At 41.1% G+C, this 14,855-nt stretch overlaps 1 protein-coding gene across 1 annotated transcript in view; it reads right to left on the minus strand.

Annotated features, from left to right (window-relative positions):
- Positions 1-2,719: 2,719 nt before the first annotated feature.
- The window catches only part of Tmod3 (tropomodulin 3), a 58,757-nt gene continuing 46,621 nt past the window's right edge, over positions 2,720-14,855 (minus strand). The window contains exons 7-10 of the mRNA XM_031343177.1: positions 13,848-13,955; positions 11,488-11,631; positions 9,337-9,481; positions 2,720-4,977 (exon numbers count right to left, since the gene is read on the minus strand). Of these exons, the coding sequence (XP_031199037.1) occupies positions 4,943-4,977; positions 9,337-9,481; positions 11,488-11,631; positions 13,848-13,955 (432 nt within the window). The 3' untranslated portion in view covers positions 2,720-4,942. The remainder of the gene's footprint in view (positions 4,978-9,336; positions 9,482-11,487; positions 11,632-13,847; positions 13,956-14,855) is intronic.

Genomic DNA, 14,855 nt, shown 5'->3' on the forward strand with positions numbered 1-14,855 from the left:
TTGAGATCCTCCTCTTAGCTGCTTGAGGGGTCAGTCTTCTGTTTGCTTTGGAACAAGATGTAGAACTCTTAGCTCCTGCAGTGCCATGTCTGCCTGGATGCTGCCATGTTCCTGCCTTGATGATAATGGACTGAATGTAAGCCAGCCCCAATTAAATGTTGTCCTTATAAGAGTTGCCTTGGCTATGGTGTCTGTTCACAGCAATGAAACCCTAACACAGGCCCTTTAAAAAGGCACATGTTGCTGGAAATGGGGGTGTCAACCCAATACATGAAAGGTCCTACGGTGCCAAGCCTGAAGATACACAGTAACACATGGTCCTGTTCTCATCCACCTCTAACCACTGGAGAAGATACTGTTTTGAGGGCTACTGAGTAGTTTTTCTCTTAAATAGTCCAATCTGGAGAAGTTAGGCTCCTGGAACATGGAAGAGCAGCTCTGCCTCATACCAGGATCATGTGGGCCAGTTGCAGCAGCTATTGGTTTTATTGGAAAGCTTTGGCCGATCAATGCAAAGAGGGAAAGTGGGAGCAAGAGGTGAAGGTGTGATGAGGACAGGAGGTGAGACTCCCAACAAGGGGCTCAGTTTTACTTTGTGTAGGGGAGTTGTGTTCTCTGAGGTGGAAACAGCTGTTGGATGATGTGGTGGTTTGAATGGGTATGGTCCCCATAAACTCACAGATTTGAATGCTGGGCCACCAGGGAGTGGCACTATTAGGAGGTGTGTCCTTGTTGGAGGAAGTGTGGCATTGGCTCAGAAGCTCAAGACAGGCCCTGTGTCACTCTCTTCTCGCTGCATGATGATCCGGATGTAGAAGTCTCAGTTCCTTCTCCAATACCGGGTATGCATGCCTGTGTGCTGCCATGCTTCTTGCAGTGATGATAATGGACTAAACCTCTAAAACTGTAAGCCAGCCTGAATTAAATGTTTTCCTTTATAAGAGTTGCTATGGTCATGGTGCCTCATCACAGCAATAGAAACCCTCACTAATACTGCAGAAAATAAACCCAAGCACGGGCCTCATTTGTAGAGAATAAGAAAAGACACAATGAGTATGCTGAGCAGACCTAGAAGGTGAAAAAGCACACAACATCTTCTGTATCACCTGGAGGGCAAGGGCCCTCAGTGTCACAGATGGAAAGGCTAAGAGCGGACACTAGAGCGTCAGGCTGGGAGCCTTCACAGGAAGCCAGGCTGGCTCTGACTACTGTTGGCTCTCAGGCATTCAGTCAAGTGTGCAGGGTGGTTCAGCCTGCACAACCAGTTGCCTTGACCCTTCAGGGACTCAACTGTGTTTTCTTAATAACCAAAGTTGAGGCATCTGAATCATTAGGAGTTCTTGTCATTGTGTTTATTCAGTTGAGAATATATGTAGTCTAGCTACTGGAATGAAAACAGGAGAGGAAGAAAACTTCTTGCCCTTGTGAAAACTGTAACTGGGCTCTTTGGATTATGGGTTGTAAATAAACAAACAGCTTTAAAAAGATATAAACACAAAGTGTGTGTGTGCATATATACATACAAATAGTACTTTAAAAATATTGATAATTTGTTTTTAAACTCATCTAAATATAAACTGTAATATCTGGAAGATTTTCATGGGAATTATTTGCTCTATCAAAACACTGACAATGTAGAAAAAGGAATAAAGTCTTTCTGGGTGAGGGGTTACCCTCAAGGTGTGAACTTGTATCAGTTATAGTCTATTTTCACCTAGCCTTGAAAATGGGGTCCTAGTTCCAATTCTTTACAGTTACTGAAGGCTTTCTAAAACACATGACAAAAGCAAAAACGAAAATATGTGGCATTGATTAAAATGATTTACTTAGAAGTGTCTTGTTTTCCAAGCTAACCTCTAAGGTTGGTCTTTCTAAATGGCAAACCACAAGGTGAGGCTGAAAATTAATGAAATGTTATAAATGTTTACTATAAAATCTGCATATTGTTCAGTTTTTGTTATTTGTCTGTGTATGTATGTATGCCTGCTTCTTTGCTTGTGTACCACAAGTGTGCAGGTGCCTACAGAGGCCAGAAGAGGGCATGATATCTGGAACTGCAGTTACAGGAGGGAGGGAGCTGCCTGCTGTGGGTGCTGGGAACTGAACCTGGGACCTGTGCAAGAGCAGCCAGTGCTCTGTTGTTTGTTTTTTTTGAGACAGGGTTTCTCTGTGTAGCTCTGGTTGTTGTAGAACTTGCTCTGTAGACCAGGCTAGCTTTGAACTCAAGAGATTTGCCTGCTTCTGCAGGGATTAAAGGTGTGCCTTGTGCAGCCTTAATGATGGAGACATCTTTCCAGTCCCCATGGTTGATTTTTATAGGAAAGTACTCATGGAAACAAATAATAGTGCAGTAAAGTAAACAAACCGAAGTGACTGTGATAGGTGATGGAGAAGACAGTTCTGAACATGTTCAGAGCCAAGAAGTCACACCTATGCCTGGCAGCAACAGCAACTGTTGTCTCTCAGATTCATTTCATTTCTCTTGGGTGCCACATCTTCAGTTGATGCTGTTCAAAGCGAAGCTGTGCTGGAGAAACGCAGCCAGACACTGCAAGGCTCCAGGCTGGCAGTGACTAACTCCAGGGGAGCTATTACTCACCTGCTGGGAGGCAACAGTGGTTCCTGACTTTACACAGAAAAAGTAAGCCAGTCCTGGGAACCATAAGGGTTTATGAAGCTTAATAACTTATTTTAGTGGCAATAAAGGTTGAAGATAATGTAGCATACAACTAATATTTTATTAAGACATTCTTTTTTAATTTTATTATATCACCTTTAAAGAAAACACATGAAGGGATTATCAGTTGTAAAACAATTCTTAAAGTTCTATTTACAAGCAACTTTTCAGGAGTACACCCCTTGTAAAGGACATAGCTCATTTCATTAGTGAAAACGTGCAACTTAAGGATCACGAACACCCTGCCTGAAATGACCAACTGCTAATATAAACATATTAACACAAAATGTTTATTTGGTCTTTGAAATGACAGGCACCCTAAGAAAATGTATTTTACACATTCTCTAAACTTATAGTAGGTTTTAGTATAACAGTATAGCACCAAAATCTATTTTCAAGGCACTAATTAATGTATACAATTTCACGTAGACAAACTAAAAATTATAATTTGAGACAAATATGAATACAGTTTTATAAAATGGGCAATTTAAGGCTTTTTAAAGGGGCAATTTAAAATGTGAAGAATATTCTCTTAGATAATCATTTAACTTGACATAAAGCTTGAGGGTTTAGAAAAATCTCTGGCTTAAAATTAAAACTGTTGCAAAGTCCTAATTTATTGCCATGTTACAAAAATCTCAGAGGAATTTAAAAATACTGTTACTAAAAAGAGGTGCCAGACTTTTAAAGATCAAGGTAAACACTATTCTCCATTATAATTCTTAAGAGAGATCTATCAATCAGATGAGTTCACACTTAAGTTATTTGTGAAGGATTTTCTTCAGTTGTATAATGTTTTACAGACCAGCACTGGAATGGTATAGGCAATTGCCGACTTGTTCACCCAGCCTTCTTCCTCTCTACTGTCTGTGCTGCGTGCCTCTGCTACGCCTGTAGGAGCTGCATGGGGTGGGGCCCAGATACAAACCCAAATCCTCTAGCAGGGCATCAGTGTGCAGCCTCGCCCAACCCCATTGTACACGGCTCAAGTCCTCTAATGCTCAGGTGATAAAGATAACCTATGTTACAGAAATTATTTATTATATGGACTTAAAAAGTACAAGATGAAACATCTACTAAAATTGGATTTCTAAAAACCAGCAGACTTTGTGACTGGATGGAACACTGGAGCGGGGATTAAGTATGCTCATGTAATGCTGCACTGCACCTGTGGGATCATATAGCGCTTCTTACCAGACAACAGGTTTGTTCTTTCCTTTTCTTGACATAGGTTCTCACATATGTAGCCCAGGCTAACCTGGAGGTTCCTATGAAGTTCAGGCTGGCTTTGAACATCTGGCAATATATGCTAAGATTGTAGGAGTGAGCCACTATAGCTAGCTCACGGCTAGTTTCTGACTGACACTGCTCATCGGTGAAATGGCCATCTGCGAATCTCTCAGGCTTGAAAACTCTCCTATATCTAACAGAGCCTTTCTTTTTTCTCATTTTCTCTCAGTAACTGAGTATTGGCCAAGAGCCTTTTATGGGGAAATAACCTCTCTACTCAGATGCTTTTTAACCATCAGCTTTTACAAAAATGTAGTAACCACAGCAAGGAGAAATACTTATAACTATACTTTTAACAAGGTATGCAGTGGGGCAGAACGAAGGACTACTGGAAACAAACAGACATCCACAACAACCCCGCGAAGCTGAGACCCACCAGATGTATGCAGAAGCTTGCAACAGATGGCTGTTCTGTCGCCTAGAGGCCTGCTTTGGCTTATGTAGATATAATGGATTCTGAGCCATCTTTTAAAATTCTGACATTTTATTTCCCTAATAAGAAAAAAAGCAAACTTTTGCCTAATTCATGGATTTTTTAAAAGGAAACCACCATGTGCCTTACCCTTAATATATAAGGAGCAACATTAGTATTGCATCAGCAAAGTCCCTTTTGATTTAAAAAAGATTGGTCCTCAATATGTCCACTCAAAATATTCTTACATATATGACTTCTGAAACTTTCTACAACTGCATTTTTTACCTAAAAATCATCATAAACCATTCACTTAAGCTAAATTAAACTGGTTTCAGTAGAAATGCTACAAATACAAAATACTACCTATTAGTGATTTTACAAATCAAATATAATATCTTAAGCTAGGAAAATAATGTATATAGTTAAAAAAAGATTTCCAGTCTTTTCCCTCTACCCAGTTAATTTTTCCATCTGCGGTTACAAACATGAGCCTTTGGTGGTCTGCAGTCTAAGGTTACCCTTTGGTGGTCTGCAGTCTTCTAAGGCTACCCTTGGCATGCTTACTGGTGGTCTCCTTCAATTCGCCTCTTGCGCACTGTGGGGGAAAAAGTCAGTTACTAATCCATATTTTATTATAAAATGTTAACATGCTTGTAACAAGTTTCTGTAAAATTCAGTTAAAAATCTCACTCATATGACTGTTAACAGAATGCTTGGTCATCTGCCACTGTCATTTACTTGAGAATCAGGGGCTTCTAAACCAGAGCTGTCCATCTTAGGATACTGCTGGCTGTCCACCTTAGGATACTGGTGGCAACACCACAGCTGGCCAGAAGCTAGAGCAGTCAGCACTCAGTTTTCAAGTTATTTGCTTATAGAAAAAACTGCACACCTAAGTTTACAGAAACAATCAATTAGTACAATAATGTTTGCAATGACATAGGCAAGTCTTGGTTAAGAAGTTATATTAGGGGGTTGAAGAGATTGCTCAATGCTCTTCCAGAGGACCTAGGTTCGATTCCCAGCACCCATATGGCAGTTCACAACTGTCTGAAACTTCAGTTCTAGAGGATCTGACACCTGTGTCTAGTCTACACAGGCACTAGGTACACACATGGTTCAATGACATAAACATAGGCAAAACACCAAATCACAAAGTAAAATTTAAAGTTTTATTAAAACTATTTGCATGTTCCCCTGGTTAGATACATTCCCTTATACTGAAGGATTCTATAAAAATACTTTCACCATTTCTAAATGTAGTAACTGACTGGCAACTGCTTTCCAATTTTCCCTTCTCCTTAGTACAGAGTTTCCTCCTCGGTACTAAATGTTGGGGGCTCAAAGTAGCTAGCCAGCTGTTCCAGATAATGGAGCAGACAATATGCTCACGTCTGATGACGCTCAGCCCTTTCACAGACTGGTGACATTAAACCACTGCTGAGCTCACTAGTGGCGGGTAGGCAAAGGTCTTCAGCTCCAGGAACTTGCTACCTGTGACTATTAGTCACCAAGGGCATTCACCAGCCACTCCATTTTAGTACTCCGCACAATGCCTGGGCACTATCCAAAGAGGCCACAACACCAAGTTGCAGAGTCAGCAAAGGAACATAACCACAGCTCTGCCACCTTCCTGTAGTGTGTGCTGTGGCTGTCTCTGGGTCTGTCTCAACTTTCCTGTGTAGCAGGAGGATAATGGTATCTAGTGCTCACGGCCACAGTTAAGGTATGACGTGCTGCATGGAGCAGGACAGAGAACACAAGGGCTCAATGCAGAGGGTTCACCTTCAGCCACCACACGGATTACACGCTGGCACTGAGGCACTCATGAGCTGTCTTTCTAGTGAGGACAGCCAACTTGGCTACCACAGAGGATCTGCACTCCTGTGCTACTGGTTTTGGCACTTTGCACTCAGATTCTCTGATTCAAAAGGACTGGTTATTCCCCACTTCTCTTCTAGATACAAATCACAAGTGCCTGCCTGCCACTAGTGAGCTCAGCCATGGTATAATTAATGTCACCAGTCTGTGAGAGGGCTGAGCATCACTAGGGATCTTGTTTGCTCTGTACCCAGCTAGAGTAATGGCTGCTCCCATGTTACTCTGACTGCTGGCTGCTGGGCGCACACATTCACTGGTGTGCATAAGAACTGTCCAGTCACTGGCTGGGTGGAGTCAGACAATCAAGGCAAAGGATACAGTCTCCATGAACTGTACTTACCTACTCATGCTTCCCTGACTCTAACCTACGGGAAGAGCAATGGGTCTCAAGTGTCTACTGAAAAGTTAAGGGAGAAAAAAGCCAAGGAGACAGGAAACAAATATGAATATAACCAAAAAAGGGAAACATCAGGCAATTCTTATGGCAGGGTTTAGCTGTTTTTGGCAAACCATTTCAGATGTTAAAATGCATGCTACAAAAAAAAATGTTAGAAATGTTACAGACAGGATCTATAAGAAAGCACAGCAAACAAAAATCCACAGAAAGCGGATTATGCAGTTAGCTAGCGCACAGATAGAAAGCTTGAGGCTCAGAGCTGAAGTGCATATCGTATGTGTCCCATACAACCTCTTTTCTGTTATAGCTGTGACACTTCTCAGCTGGAGAGATGGCGAGTAGGCAGAGGTTTTTCAATGGATAGCTGAGAGTGAGGAAACAATGAGAAGATGTTATAAGCGTGAGAACAGAGATAAGGTCACTGTGTCAGTTTTGAGTCTTGTCAGGCTGCTGGGATCTATGTGTTAGAAAGCAATGGTCCCAGGCTCTGTCTCTATAGACAGAGACCACAGTGCACTAAAAGACACTGAATATGGAGCAGATCTCAGGCAGCTGTTATGTGCACAAGGCAAAGGGCAGAAGGCAAAAGGCAAAGGGCAGAGCACCACTTTTGATTATTCTTTGTTACTTGGCATCCTTCTTATCTACCTGGTCCAATTTCTTTCCATGAATAAAATTCTTGACCCCTCATGGTAGCCAATTGTTAGTAAGTCTTACGAACTGCTGAGGCCGTGCCAAGAGTGACTTCCCTGCTATGATGTTTACGGGCTGCAATTGTGCAATTCCTATGGTGCCATCACCTGTGACAGAGATGACTAGAGGTGATATATGTTGGTTGCATTTGGGGATTTAAGGTAGTTTTAGAAGAGAGGGAAATGGAAGCTCCCCCTGGCTTGTAAGATGATACAGTTACCAGAAAACTGTAACCAAATAAAGATAAATTCTATTGCCTTATTCATGTCCTCCCTCCCTCTCTTCCTTCTCCCCCACTCTTTTCTTCTTTTTGATTTTGCTAAAGATCAAATCCAGGACCTTGAACATGCTAGGCAAGCACTCTATCCCTGAGGTGTATCCATTTTTACTAAATACCTACTATGGGCCAGATATGATTTTGAACATGGCTCCTGACAGCAACATGGTCCCTATGCTAAGAAAATTATAATGTTTGAAAACATTATTTTATTTTAAAATGTTTATATATTATCCTTGTGTGTGCTGTGTGAATACATGTGTGTGCATATGTGTGCCATAGTGTATGTGTGGTCAGAAACCAACGTTTTGGCATTGGGTCTCTCTTTGCATTGTTACATGGGTTCTGGGGATCAAACTCAGGTTGTCAGGCTTCAGTAGCAACCACTTCACCCAATGAGCCATCCTGCCTGCCCCAAATGAACTAATTTAGCTAGCATGCTGACTCATGCTAACTAAATCCACACATTCTGCAGGTGGAGGCAGGAGGATCACCAGGAGTTTGAGGCAAGCCTGAGCTATAATGGCAAGACCCTGCTCAAAAACAAAATTTATCTGGAGACAGACACTTTAAATTAACTACAACTAACTTATAAAATAAAAGGCAATTTTAAAAGTATAACAAATGTGGTAAGTAGAAAATATACATGGCACGTGTTTAAGATGTATGTTAACATCAGACTCAGAAACCCAAATACCTCCTAATACCCAGAGAAATAAGCTATTTCAGTGAGGGACTGCCCACAACAGAATTAGAATACCTGTTAAGGTCAATATGTACAAGCTCTACCCTTTCCAAATGGGAATCTCTAAGAGAAGGAAAGGTCTCAGCTATTTACAAAGTTCAGTCCTGATTTTAAGAAACACTCTGAATAGCAAAGTCAAGCCACTTGCAGGAGTGAACCAACCCGAAGACAAGCTGGTGACTGAAAACTATACCTGGAACCAAGAGTACAGCAAAGGGATGTTTTCTCGTTTGAAAACGAGTGGCTAAAACATCTAAGGTCGCCTGTCAGAGACAGGGAATTAAGCGGCACTGCTCATGTAACTTGGATTAAAGGAACAAACTACAGCAATAGAAATGCAAACGTGGCTGAAGCTTAAAAGAACTACACTGCTTGGAAACACTGCCCTGTTGACGACTTCTTCTTCTTCCTGTAATGAATCCTGTAAAACATTTTAGTGGCAAACAGCATTTAAAAGGAGAGTCACTCTCTGGAAACGCAGAGATAAAATTATGAACACCATATTTATACCTCATCCAGGGCTACAGAATGCATTTCAGTCAGAGAACACGACCCAGTGGTAAAAGGAACTGAGGTAGGCAGATGCAGCAGGCAGACCCTGCACCACATCAGGCAAGTCAAACTAACTTATTCTGTATTTGATAATAGAACGCTGAATTTCTGCCTAGGTCTGCTTGATAAATAGGCCAGATGCTTTCTGGTGGTGTTGAACTCTTTGTTTCAAAGCACAAGGAATAACTGACAACCAAGGATGAAAAGCTTAAAGCTCTTGCATGCTTGACATAGTAGTTAGTTTAACACATGAAGACCTGCAATCTGGCTTGGCTCTGACTCACAGTATAAAGGACCCAGCAGTATCAGACACTAAAGACAAGTACTTCTTCTAGGTTTAAAAATTTATTTCTAAACATAGCTTAGTGTTGTATTTCGGAAATATGACTCAGTACCACGCATATCTTACCTAAGTCATTATTCTTCGTTATAGCATTGGCTGCCCTGGTTCGGGGTCCCTGCTGCGTGAACTGATATCCAAATTTAAGGATATTTGTATTTTCCTCAAGCATCTTGGCCATTTCTAATTCTACAGAGGTGCCCAACTGCTGTCTCTGGAAGAATCAGAAAAAAAAATATTATTAATAAATCAGATCAAAATATTTTTTTGGTAATTAAGATTTAAGACTTTCAGTCCCATACTGATTCTGTTAGTCTCTAGTTTTTCCCAACTTCCACAACATACAAAAACCCCACATTTTTAAAAGCTCAATAGACACCAACAATGCATATAGAAATAAAAAAGTATGGATGCCATGAATGTACTGACTGAAAGGGCTGGCAGTGCTGCTGAATATCCACAAAACACTGGCTTCAATCCTAGCACCACATATTACCAGGAGTGGTGGTGGAACCCAGTACTCAGAGCTGAGAGCAGAAATTTAAGGCCATCCTCTCATACAGAGAAGTTGGAGGTTAACCTGGGCTACATGAGACTCTGTCTCAACCTTGGCCCAACAAACCCAAACCAACAAACTAAGCAAAGGAGAAGATGGATAAGCATCAGGCATGGTAGTGTGCACTTGAGTTCCAGGTGCTGGGTAGGTTTGATGCCGGAGGAATGCTTGATCCTAGATCAAGAACAGTCTGGGCAATACAGTGTGACCCTGAATTTATTTTGTTTGTTGAAGTAGTTGCCAAGAATATAGAAAAGTGGGCCCTTGGTAATTGCTGGAAATACAGAATTATCATACTCTCCAGCAATTCTACTTGTAGGTATAAGGTCCAACAAATAAACATGTATGTTCATAAAAAAAATTTCTATGTGAATATTCATGGGAACATTATTTTTCTTTTCTTTTTGATTTAAAAAAAAACTTCAGGGGCTGGAGAGATGGCTTAGCAATTAAGAGCACTGACGGCTCTTCCAAGAGGTCCTGAGTTCAATTCCTAGCAACCACATGCTGGCTCACAACCATCCGTAACAAGATCTGATGCCCTCTTCTGGTGTGTCTGAAGACAGCTACAGTGTACCTTATATAATAAATAAATAAATCTTTAAAAAAAGTTTCACGCATAAGAGTATATAAGTGTTTTATATGTATGTATTTATGTATGTATATATGTATGTGCACCATGTGTATGTCTGGTGCCCATGAAGTCAGAAAATGCATTTAGATGCTAGAAATTGAACCCAGGCCCTCTCCAAGCACAACAAGGGTTCTTCACTGTGGAGCCATCTTTCCAGCTCCATGGCATTATTTTAAGTCCCCAAATAGAAACTACATGTACACATGGGAATTTTGACATGTACTGCAACATGGATAAGCATCCAGGACTTTATCAAAGACATCACATACTGGGTTACATCTCAGTTAAAAATTTGAGATCATGAATTAAGAAGCATTTTGGCTCAATTTTTAGTTATAACCAAATCTTTTCTATCTTTGTAGTCTACAAATTTACTCTGAAGAACTCGGGGAATCATTTGCCAAATATCGTTTCTAATAACTGAAGTTATATTGTGTGTATGTGCATGTGCACGCAGTTGCAGGTGCATTTGCCAGTACACATGTGTGGCGGCCAGAGGCTGACACTATTTTTCTCTATCATTCTCCACCTTATTTTTTGAGATAGAACTTCTCACTGAACTGGAAGTTCATTGTTTTGGCCAGGCTGGCAGGCCAGTGAGCCTGTGGGATCTGCCCATCTTTGTTTCTCTGGAGATGGGGTTAAAGATACACGTTGCAGCATCCTGTTTTTCTGTGGGTGCTGAATCCAAACTCAGGTCCACATGATTATGCAGTAAGAACATCACTACTGAGTCATCTCCCCAGTCCCTAAAACTGTTTTTCAAATAAAAAATTAATAATTGCTCTATATGGAAATATTTCTAGCATGTATATTTTCCCCCTTAAAAAAGTCTGTCTGTAAGACTGGTAGGAGGGCTCAGCAGCTAAGAACTCTTGCTGGCTTCCAGAGGAGCCAGGTCCAAGCCCCAGCACCCACATCAGGTGGCTCCTAACCATGGTTTACTTCAGCTCCTGGAATCCAATGCTTCTAGTCTCCATATGCAGTGAGGGCTACAGTTTCCTTTGAATTGCTACTGTAAAACACAAACCTGATTGTCAATCTTGAGCTCTGTCAGGGTCTCGTTATCTCTCAAAGCATCAATCAGCGCTAAAACCCCAGTGCCTGTGATGAAGTTGGACTCCATATTTAAGCTCTTCAAAGTTTTGTTCACTTTCAGCATATCTGCAAAAGCCTAGAAATTAAGAGAAAATATTTGGAGATTAAAATCTGATAGCACCTATTTTTCGCTGCATGTGCCATAAGTTAATCCATGAATTTAACTTTCTCAAGTTTCTCTTGACACTGTTCAGCTTTAGACATCACTGCTCAGGTCTCTTCTATATTTACTTACCCCATGTACATTACTATAGAGAATCCTTGTATTATTTGATCACATGCAATATCCTGGTGCTGACATTTCTAACTCTTAAGAGGTGGTTCAATGAGAGGCAATTGCAATAATCCAGGAAAGAGAAGTCTGCTTGGACTAGGGCAGGAATAACAAAAATGTGAGAAATGGCTGGGGGCTGAAAATATTTTCTTTCTTTCCTCCTTTTTCCCCTTTGAGTGTTTCTCTGTGTAGCCATGGCTGGCCTGAATTCACTCTGTAGACCAGGCTGGCCTGGTACTAGGAGATCCACCTGCTTCTGCCTCCCAAGTGCTGGGATTAAAGGCATGCACCACCACTGTGACTAAAGACAGGGTGTCATGTATCCTAAGCTGGCCCTATGAGCCCCAGGTTGGGATGGGCTTGCATTTCTGATCTTTTTTGGCTCTACTTCCTGAATTATAAGCATTATAAGTATATGTTGGGATTATAAGTATGTGCCACTACATTCAGTTTGTGTGGTGCTAAGGACAAATCCAGGGCTTCATGCATGTGAAGTGAGCACTCTTCTAACTGAGCTACGTCTCCAGCCTTCCCCATGGCCTTTTAAGAAAGGGTTTGCAGTGTTGCCCCTAGCTGGCCTGGAACAGACAGAGATCAGCCTGCTTCTATCTTCAGATGGCTGGAATTAAAGGTATACACCACTGCACCCAGATCCAGGGAATTAAAAAATATGATGTGTCTATGTGTGTGTTTACAATGTGTAAACACATTGCACATATGCATTATGGTGTACATGTGGAGGCCAGGGAAAAACTTTGGAGTCAGTTCTCTCTTTCTCCCTTTATATGAGTTCTGAGCACTGAACTAAAGTTGTCAGGCCATTGTAGCAAGTGCCTGTACTTTCTGATTCATCTCACCAGCCTGTGTATGTGTGTGTGTGTGTGTGTGTGTGTGTGTGTGTGTGTCTTTTTTTTTAACTAAGGTCTCACCATGTGGTCCAGAATGGCCTGTAGCTTGCTATGCAAAGCAGGCTGGATCCAAATTCATGGCAATCCTCCTACCTCTGCCCCCTTGAATGCTAGGATTACCTGTGTGAACCAGCACGACTATCTTAAATTCTAAAAATATTTTGGAGACAGGACTGAATATATGCTTTAAGGTTGTAAGAAAGGGAAGTTAAGGGTGATTGTCTGTTCACCTGTCTACCAAGGAAAATAGACTGACAGTGCTATGTAGGAGAAGGTGAAAAAGGGAGGCATGGGGCAGGTCCAGCATTCAGTCGTGTTAGATGTCTAAGCACAGATACTTGGTAAGTGGCTGAGTGTGAGTCTAGAGTTAAGAACAGGGATACAAAGGGGACAAGAGTGCTGGAGTCGCTAGCATGCACTGAAATGAGCTTGCCCCGGCAGTAGTAAAAGTGAAAAGCAGAAAGCTCTGGATCACTTCATCAGTCAGAGCGTGGGGAGATGAGGAAGAGTCTGGGTGGGAACTCATGAAGTTGGAGGACTGATAAATTGATATATACATACATATATATATATGTATATATATATATACACATATATATATACACACACACATATATATACACACACATATATTACTACATGTATACATGTATATAGTTATAATATATATATTAATATATATATATAAATTAAGCCTAATGATATGGCTCAATGGGTAGGGTACTGGCTGTGAACCCTGACAACCCAAATTCCATCCCTGGGACCCACATAGTGGAGGAAGGAGAGAAGCTATTCTTACAAGTTGTAGTCTGACCTCCACATACACACTGTAACACATGTACACACACACACACACTAAATAAATAAATGAATTGATAAATGGGAAAAGGAGTCACAGTTTAAGTGGGTGCAGTAGTATAGATCATAATCCCAACACTTGGGAAGTAGAGGCAGGAGAACAAGGGAGTTTAAGATCACCTTCCATTACACAGAGCCTTGGACTATGAGAGGTACTGTCTCACAAAACAAATTGGTTTAATCTCGCTATAACTCACAGGTCTGTAGACATCAGATGGGAATGACTGACATTGTCAATCACAGCATACTTACAACAGCCACGGGGTCATTGCTCCTGGTGGCTGCGAGACTGAAATGTTTCACGTGTGTGTTGGCTTCCAAAGTCTTCGCAAAATCTTTTAGAGTTGGAATTGGGATATTCTTGAAAGACAAGAAATGTGAAACACTATCAACATTTTAGTTTTCAGGAAGTTCAATCCATCAATCAAATACATTTATACTTACCGCTTGCTTTAAAATACACTCAGGAAGCATACAAACAAACAGCCTAATCTACACAGAGTTCTAGGATAGCCAGGACTATACAGAGACACTGCCTCAAAATAAACAAACCATCAGTATAACAATTTGAAAAAACCAGAAAACAAAAACCAGTAAGAAAGCCAATTTTTAGGCATTTGGTCAAAAGATACAAAAACCTGTATTTTTCAAAGATGTCACACCATGTGTGTAGCTACTTTACACATGACCTTTCTAATCCAGAAGCAATCCATGTCGACCAAGTGATTCATGAATAAATAAACCGCAGTAAAACCTATGTGAGAATGACTACACAGAGGAAAAGAACAACCTAGTGACACTTACACAATATGGGGAGTCTTGAGCGCACTCTGCCAAAGGCTAGACTCAAAAAGCTGCAAACCTAATCCTGACTTGAAGGCTGAAGACAGCAGAGTGAGTAGCTGTCAGGATGGACAGGGGATAGATACCAGGAGTGCCTAAAGAGCGTCTAACAGGACAGTGGCCTTTACATCCATCAGTTAGTCATTTATTTTTTGTTTTACAACTTGACAGTGGTATCTTATAGCTTGTATAACTCAGGACTGTATACTAAAAGAATTTTACTTAATTATACTAAAAATACCTTCAGAAACCCGATTAAAATAAAAACCAAAGGGCTAAAGTTCTTAGAAGTAGGCAGTTTTTTTGCTGGGCAGTGGTGGTGCATGCTTTTAATCCCACAACTCAGGAGACAGAGGTAGGTGAATCTACAGAGTGAGTTCTAGGACAGCCAGGGCTACACAGAAGAACCATCTCAAA

Source organism: Mastomys coucha, unplaced genomic scaffold, assembly GCF_008632895.1.
Source record: "Mastomys coucha isolate ucsf_1 unplaced genomic scaffold, UCSF_Mcou_1 pScaffold23, whole genome shotgun sequence".
Classification (NCBI taxonomy): domain Eukaryota; kingdom Metazoa; phylum Chordata; class Mammalia; order Rodentia; family Muridae; genus Mastomys; species Mastomys coucha.